This window comes from Neopsephotus bourkii, unplaced genomic scaffold, assembly GCF_033783945.1.
Source record: "Neopsephotus bourkii isolate Nb327-2 ecotype Australia unplaced genomic scaffold, CSIRO-AGI_Nbou_v1 NB_1767, whole genome shotgun sequence".
In the NCBI taxonomy this organism is placed as follows: Eukaryota; Metazoa; Chordata; class Aves; order Psittaciformes; family Psittacidae; genus Neopsephotus; species Neopsephotus bourkii.
The window spans coordinates 9,428,695-9,437,438 of record NW_026902241.1 but is presented as its reverse complement, the minus strand read 5'-3'; the positions used below and the strand labels follow the sequence as shown (position 1 = coordinate 9,437,438).

The following is an 8,744-nucleotide window of genomic DNA, read 5'->3' as shown; positions in this document are numbered from 1 at the left end:
GAAAACCCACCCCAAAATAGGCAAAGCTGAACTTGGCAGCATTGGCATTCACTCCAACCATTTAACCTGAGCATTTTCAAAAAGCTGTATAATCCCTCCTTTGCTTCCTAAGCTATTTTCCAGAGGGATGGATAGAGCCTTACTCCTTTCTTCTCCCTCTTATTAGTGCCATTACTTTTTTACCTAAAACCAGAGAAGAGAACTCCACTCATTACAGATGATGGATTCATTTACACTCCTACCTGTTGATAGTGCATCAAGAATGACCCCATCCATGCTAGACAGAAGAGCAAGCTATAGTGACGTGTCTTGTTTTAATCCAAGCTGGAAGGAAGTATTTCACTTGCTGCTTTGAAGCACTGGAATGATATTTAGACTTCTGTCTTCTACTGAGAAAACAAAATGCACCTTTGGCCTTTCAGAAGCCATCCTAAATCAGGGCTCTGTTGATTTAGTTCTACTTGCCCAAAGAAAAGACATTGCCAAAACCACACCTTGAAGTAGCTTTCCTAAAACAGCCTGATTTATTCTCTGCCATTCCACCATGGTTGGTAGCTGTTGTCAATACTTGCTATTATCTCTGGAGCAAGAACATTATCAGCAGGTTTATGACTCACTAATGCCATGTTGAGGATTGTTTATTTTATCTGGCAGTTGATACCTAAAAGAATGGGTTTAGGACAGCAATATACATTTCAGTCTGAGGAACTCATTAATAATACTTTAATCCACAGGAGTCTTAGGTTTTATTTTACTTTACTCAGCACTGGGAAATGCTTTTTCTTGACTTGTCCTCTCTGAACTTGCCGAGCACGAGTTCCAAAGCCCAGAGACTGTATTGATTCTGTTAAGTACTTCTGGTCAGGAGAGATGCACAGCATCACCAGCAGCTTAGCATCACCCCCTAAAAGAAAAAAACAGACAAAACACAACTACCTCGTTATTTTCAGTAAGTTATACATTGATAATGTACTGATCTACAGAACAGCAAGCATAGGCTTCCTGCTGTTGCTTTTGTGAAGCAGAAGACTGCCCATGAGAAGGGCTGTTGACAACAGACAGCTCCTTCAAGTGACCCAAACATAGTATTAAGGAATGTGTAAATATGTGACTACACCCTGTAGTGATAAAGATTGAAGCATAACTTGCAAACTGTACCTGACATGAAACATTAGTGAAATGCAATTGTTACCCTTTACATGATCCTATTAGAGATTTTGTGGTTTTTTACAAGTGCATTCCTAACCTGAACCTTGGGAACAGCAAGGCTTAGCCAAATTCAGGAGCAGTTCAGAACTCTCACTGTACTCACAGTGCTCCAAAGCCAGAGTCTTGGAACACAGGCCCACATACAAAAGATGAGTACAAGATCATCCTCTAGTTTTATATAACAAAGGAAGGGAAATATTGGGAAATCTTTATTGTTAAACAAAAGACAGGAAAAATTCATCCCTCACCTACAGAGTCCTGCAGGAGATGTGTGAGTTTGCTGTTTCGATATGGTACATGAGATCGCTGTTCTGCTATTGCTCCAAGAACATCTGCTAGGGCAGACAAGCTGCGGTTAATAAATGAGGTCTCTCTCAGTGCTGCACCCGTCACTCCAGACATACCTACAACAGTGTAGATAAAGGCAAGGGTAAGTTAAAGCAAAGCTGCTTCAACTGTAATATGTGAAAAATACTGTTGCTGTATCATCTCCTTCTGATGCAACATTTTTAAATACAAGGTCTGAACCATGACTTCCAGTCCACCCATGCCAAAAGCAAGACACAGTGGTTTTTCACTCTGGACTGCTAGTACATTGTTCAGTGCTTCTGCTCTTCTGAAGGAAGGTTAAAGAAGGTTCAGTGCCAGCAGATGGTCTGCATGAAGTGTCTCATGTTAAAGTTGCTCTCTTTAGCTGTCCAGTTCATCTTGTCTCCACATGTATTAGGAATAGAGAACTGAGAAAGTAGGAGCACCATAATATCAGACAAGATGATGCTGCTTTTGAAAACATGAGTCCACAGGGTCCCCCTGTTGTGGTCCACTGCTTTTTATAGTAGTTAACTAACTGCCCCATTTGTATTCCTTAGGAAAAATAGAAGTGACGGTGATGGCACAAGCTCCAGAGACAAAACTATACAGCAGCCATAAATGTGAGGGGTTTATGTTCACCAGAGTCTGCAAGGTGCTGTTTTGTGGTATGATTTGCTGCAAAGAAACCGATAAAGAAAAATGATGCCCTTCTACCATCCACCCAGCATGATGGTATGTAGCTGTGCTACCCTTGAACAACTGGAAAGGTTTGGTCTACACATCACATTGCACCGCTTTAAGAGGTGCTGCAAGCTCAACTCTTTGACTGGTCTCGGTGAGTGTGCAGTTAAGAGTTCCTCCTGTCTTTACCTCTTCCATTTCAGGAATACAGCACTTTCCAAACTGTGAGAACAAGACAGGTGTTCAAGAGGCAAATGTGAAAAGGTTCAGTAATAGCAAAACCCCCAACAGTCTGGACAGTGAGGGCTGGAGAAATGTGACTGTGGAAGGGGATGGGGCTGGAGTGGTAAAGTCTCTTGACAGAGAGGCACAGAGCAAAACAGTTTGGAAGACCCTGTCATGGTCTGTATCTTAGACTAGCTTTACTGGGGTCATTGTGTATGTAGGCATCCCCAGACTGCAAATAAAGATGGACTCCTGAGACAATGGGTATCACCCTAAAGCAGAAAACTACAAATAGTTTTAAACTGCTGATTATCTACGTTTGGTTAGATAAACTTCCACAAAGCATTTGGCTGAGTTTTCAAACTGAAACCTGCTTTGCTAAAAAGGGATCACTTATCTTGTAAATGCTGTACATGATCTGGGATGGCTGTACAGCTAGGAAGGCAGGGTGCTGAAGTGTGTGAGAAGCCTCCTGTACCGTTGCTTCCTTAGACCTGTTCACATTTTAGCACAATTATGAGTTACCATCTGCCCTCACTTACCAGAGTAAGTCCACCAGTGTAGCTAGTGGCAGAGGTCAGTCTGCTGTATGTGCTGGGCCACATCTAATACCGATGTGAGCACAGCTCTTCAGGCTTCACTGGAGGACCTGGCCCACTGAGCCCTAGATCAGGCAAATGTTTGTCCCAGTCGAGGGAGCAAACACACACCCTGTTGCTCAATTACGTGTTTACCAAACAGTTTCCAGCACTCAGAGCAAATGAGAAAAAGGATGAATTGTATTAGGTTCCTCTAGAACAAAAGTTTAGCAGCGAGCAAAAGCAAGAATTCTTGGCAGTAAAGTAAAAGACTCTTTCATAATACTGGTTCAGTTTTCAAAACATTATTTCTGGAATGGTACATTTGGCTGCATGGCTTTTCTTGGTAAAAAAGTTCGTCCTTTAGGAAATAATCAAGTTTTTGAAATTATTGCGTGCATACAGGAGGCAGGAGGAGGAAAATGCTTTGAAGAAACAATGAAAACAGTATTATCTTTTCAACATCAACTTCCTCCAAGACTTTTTCTATAATAAGGCAGAAACCCCCACACATGGTGATACCAATTATTACAGATACGTGTAATATTTACGTAATTTATGCACTTTAAATATTTCTGTGCAAAGATATGCTAATTCTCAGAGTAGAAAAACAGGCTTAATAAAACCAGTCTGAACAAATAATATACCTATGATATGGGTAACCGCCCCAGGCTTATTTCAAGCTTGTGCAGTCAGATTTTCAGTTAAACCGTACCAGTGTAAAGCTAGAACAATCCGCCCCCAGAACTCTGTTTATGTCAGGATGTGTGTTTATGCCCCATGTGTGAAAGCAGGGTAGCATGTATGCATACATAAAGAGGTAAAGGCTACTATTGTAACCTGGATCTGGGAGGATCCAAGCCCAGACAGATGTGTTTGCTTACCGACACACTCACTACCAGCCAGGTCCACCAGTTGCAATCTAGTTTTGACTTGCTTGATTTTCTCAGTTGCTTCAAGCTGTGCTGGTGAAGAAGCTCTGGAAGAAGAGGTGGATTTACTCTCTTTCATTTTTTGTGGAAAGGTGCAGGAAACATCTTTGTGTAGTCTCTGGCTCATTTGTTCATCTTCCCATGAAGTACCTGATTAGTGGAAAAAACAGTTTCTCACTGACAATGGAAATTGAGATGAAGAAAAATGGGGCATCAACAGAGGAAGTACAATATATGTCATTTCAAACTATTCTGACAGAAGCAATATACAATCAGAATCAATGGCATAGGCTGGCTGAATCACTTATTTATTTAAGGTTTTGCTCGTCAAACCGATTGTACCACTTCGTAACAAGACTTGGTATAGGTTGTGGTTTATCCAATTATCCACATTGTTCACACTTCTGTTCACTCAAAGTGAATACTGGGTGTTTGGGAGCAGTAAGCTTTGAAGTCTGGTTTTAGATCTTTGAAATGTCATCACCTGCTGGTGCTCTGGGCAAAAAAAAAAACACCCCTCACCGGGCCTCTGCAGTTTTGCCCTTTGTTGCTTTTCCCTCTAGACTTCCTTCAGCTCTCATGTCCCACTGCTGCATTCCACATGATGAGCTAATACCTTCAGTAACATAACTCCCAGTTGTTTAGGTTGGTTACTGCTGGTAGTTCTGTAGGTGCACTAGACTCCTTCATATCCTTCCTTTTCCTGACCAGCAGCATCTGTCTTTCACTCTCTGCTGGGCAGGAAGAAGAAGACAGATTCTCTGGGAAAGCCACTTTCACATTAGCTTAGCGGGAGTATATGCAAAAGCACTTTCCCAAAGCAGTTTTTCTTTTTTTCTCCCCCTCAGTGTTTTGGTTTTCATCCATCTCTCTTGACAGACGTGAAAGAATAAAAGGCACATACTCTGCTACAGGTAGTAGAAACAATAGACTTGGAGACTTAAAGAGCCTAGTTGCAATAGTACAAAATTCCCAGCTGCAAAACTTGAGTAAGGAGCAGACTAAATTGCATTGTAGAGCTCTCAACCTCTCAAGCTAGGCTGTTGCTAAAACCCAAGCTAGCTGCTTGCAGTGTAGACAGAACAGCTGTGTTAGTGTACACAGAATTAATGGCTTTAGGCCATAGAGTGTAAAAATAAGTGTTCTCACTCCTCTTCAGTTTTAGATGAGGAAATTAAGAAACTGCTCTCCTCAAAGTGGTAATGCTGAAACAAAATTCTAAAATACTTTAATCAAACCTGGAAAAGCGCTGGCTTGTCAGCCCTGGCTTTAGGTGCAGAATTCATCACAGATGTTACAACTCTTTAACTTAGTCACCTTAAGTCTCCGGTGTTCAGATACTTGACAATTGCACATAGCTTTTAAATCAGGATTTTCTCCTTTTAAACAAGAGAGAATGTGCTGTCACACTGCTATAGTGAGGTCCCATTTGCAGTACTGCTCTACCCGCCATATTGCACATCTTCATCCACGTGCTATGAGCTGGAAGCCTTAGTCTGCATTCAGCATAAATCAGACATTTCTGTGAAGCTTTGCTACCAGAAAATATGGCATAAAAGAGTGACTGCAATGAGAAGTGGCAAAGGGAAGTCTGGACTATACAAGATGACTGGTGCCCTATCGGTGCAAACACTGTTTTGAAAAGTGCCTCCTGTGTGATTGACACGAATCTGGAACTGGCAAGAGCTAACACCTGGAACACTGGAGCTGCAGCTTGTGAAGTAACTGTGTCTTTTGGCAAGGCCCATGGATAAGTGAGGGCACTGTTTGTTCTGTTCTGTTAATATTGTTGGTTTAATTTCTGATAGCAATCTAAGGGAAAAAATGTTAAGTATTTACCACTTTCTAAACCCATGCTGTTGTTGCAGAACATGAAGGAGGTGGACCACGGCACTGAAAGCACAGAGCCTAATTACAACATGAGCAAAAGAAAACAAAGTTAACCCCCCACAGCCAAAGTTACTCCTGAAGCAATAAACTGGTAAGTCTTGGTGTGGTAATGAAAAGTAAAAATACAGGTTTTGCCATAGTAAATAAAATAACTGTGCTGTCTGTTCCTACAATGGCCTTTTGTTAACAGTTCAAGAAACTCAATTTAATGGATGTTTTTGCAAGACAGCCAGTAAAAAAATCATTTTTTCTCAACCAAAAGCATATGATGATCCCTAAAATGCATGGTTACCTTACAACAAACTTACTATGAACTATACTATAAAACTTCAAGAACTTCTTTACATATGTAAAGATACATGAAGCAAAATGAAAAGTTTTTATGAAAGTAAAAGTTTCAGTAGCATTCAAACATCAAACTGGTCTGTTATTTAAGAAGGTAAGTAGCAGTTAAAAAATGAAAAAGAACTGAGGGAATGGATTAAACATTGGAAAAAGGAGAAAAAGCAGTATGAGAATCTCTCAGGCCACAGACTGTTTTTCAAAAACCAACCGGCTGTAGATGTATTTCAGTAACACCCTACTTACCAAAGCTATCTCCAGAGACAACTGTGGTTATGGTCAGTGTAACTACCAGATGAGAACGAGAGGAATGAGCATGCACCAGTGTTGGGTGCCTGACTCTCAGCTGCAGGCCTTTGTTGACTAGATGCAAAAATTCAGATGCACTTTCAACAGTCCTAGGAAGTAAAAAAAGCAGAAGAGTTAACTGACTCACAGTAAAAATCACAAGAAAGCTGACAACTTAGACATGAATCTGAGCATTTCCACTTCCCCACTCTGTGCAGCTCAAAATTGAGAATAGTGTAAGGAGCTAGAAAACAACTGTATTACAGACTTCTTCAGATGGGATATAGTCAAGATGAAAATTCAAGACAAAAGGTGAGATGTAGTATTGAAAGTGAAGAAGTGTCCTTCCAGCCTTGTATAGGTACTGTAGGTCAGCTCTAGAAGTGACTGAAATTCCTATACCTCTACACTTTGGAAGAGAAGGCACAGATTTAGACACTCCTAGAATCTGGTCTTACAGAAGTGGAGTTTTCCAGTTTATGCTAAGGTACAGAATTAGGGGAAAAAGGTCTCTCTGAGCCTTTGGAAATCATATTTTGCCTTTAAGTCCAGAATTCTTGGTAAAAAGGTAGTAACACTGTTCAATGAGCAGGGACTCCACCACAGTGTCAGAATACAGAGACGTAAGTTTCTACATACCATATTATCTCATCCTATCCATCTGCTTTTCCAGAGATATGCAAATATGACCAATCAAAGGGCAAAAACCTAACACAGAAAGTGAAATAAACTGATTTGGTAAAGAAGAAAACCACTATGATTCCCCTCAGGTTTGCAGTGTTCAAACAAGGTAAGATTGCCTACCCTTTCCTGTCAGTGCACTGCCTTCTTCAAAGACCACACAAGTTACATCACCTGAACATTAGTCTCTAGATGGGGATATAAATTACTGTGCCCGCATATCGCAGCCTGGTTACTCAATGCCCTGTAACACCAGCACCATTAATAAATCTCCTGACAGGCTGCAGGGTTAGTTCCACATCACCGCAGTCAGCAAAAGCAGTCATGTGATATAAGGTGAGGGCTTCATGACTTAGATTTGGCTGATTTCAATGAAAGTCACATTGGGCACAGACTTATTTTATGCTAAGAGCAGCCATACTTGAAGACAAAAGAGCTGTATCCAAGTAAAACAATTTCCTCTGAAAACAAAGCAAGGGCATCTGAAGAACAGAATATCACTTAGCCACACCATCCTTATAGACAAGTAAGAAGAGAAGCAGCCGCCTAAAAGCAGTTTCTTGTGTAACCAGGGCTGCAGGAACTAAATGATCACTACAGACTTTGCCTGTCAATTCACATGCTGGCCTCTCCTGTAATATCTCTTACCTCTGTACAGCCACTGGTAATGTCTCCCTGGTTGTTTGACCTGCCACCAGGAGGGAAGCAGTAGCTTTGGTTCCTACTGGCAAGAGAAGACAGAGATGCACACTGGAGTGATCTGACTCAAGTCCAAGGAGGCAAATCCTACCTTCCTGAGTTTTGAACTGCATTTTCCAGTAGCTGTCAACCAGGACTGGAAAGTTTGAGAGGTAAGCAGCCTTTGCTAGGATGTAGCAACAGGCTGTTGGCTTCTGCAGGCTGCTGCTGTGCATTGGCAAGGGGTCAGTGCTACAAGCCACTGTACTTTAACTAGTGTCTGCAGAATATAGGCCTGGGACTAAGCTGTCAGTGCTGGTCTCCTACAGGGAAACTGCAGTTGACTTTGGAGAGAAACAGCATCCCCAGCCCACTGCTGCAAGCCTTGTGCAACAACCTCTCAGCAGGACTGACAGTAATGATTTTTTAGTATAATCTCTACAACTTTATCATGCTGTACGTACTGCACGTTCCAGGACCAGATCCTACAAAGAGAAGCCCTGTTGTGGTTAGGTTAAAAATTTGATGCTGAATGTTCTCCAAAGTCAACCAAGCCATAAAAGAAGAAAGAGACTGAGGTTTTTGTGATTCAGTAAGATGTACATGCTAGCAGAAGAGACTACTGACATGATTGGATATATGGAGAAGCCAATGAGGCCTAGCAGGCCAATATATTCTAGATGAAATATTATCACAAATGAGGATGTGTTTTTATTCAAAGCACCAGCTGTTTACTTTAGATTTTGGGCAGCTGGGTGGCCTCATTCAATGATTCCCTTACTTTGCTTGGGTTTGCTTTTTCTTATTAACCTTTCTGTGTAATTATTACTGTAACCTGTTTATGAATTGGACTTTTTTTGCTGCTTGTATTGTAACTGAGATACAAATCCATATTCTTACTTATATTTGCATTAGAATTCAGTATTTA

General features: G+C 41.2%; 1 protein-coding gene across 2 annotated transcripts in view; it reads right to left on the bottom strand.

The window, feature by feature from the left end:
- Positions 1–706: 706 nt before the first annotated feature.
- KIF25 (kinesin family member 25) overlaps positions 707–8,744 on the bottom strand; it is a 40,466-nt gene continuing 32,428 nt past the window's right edge. For both annotated transcript variants that reach the window (XM_061378516.1, XM_061378517.1), the window contains 4 exons: positions 6,416–6,567; positions 3,890–4,087; positions 1,458–1,613; positions 707–904 (listed from right to left, as the gene is read on the bottom strand). In XM_061378516.1, coding sequence (XP_061234500.1) covers positions 747–904; positions 1,458–1,613; positions 3,890–4,087; positions 6,416–6,567 — 664 coding nt within the window. In that variant the 3' untranslated portion in view covers positions 707–746. The remainder of the gene's footprint in view (positions 905–1,457; positions 1,614–3,889; positions 4,088–6,415; positions 6,568–8,744) is intronic.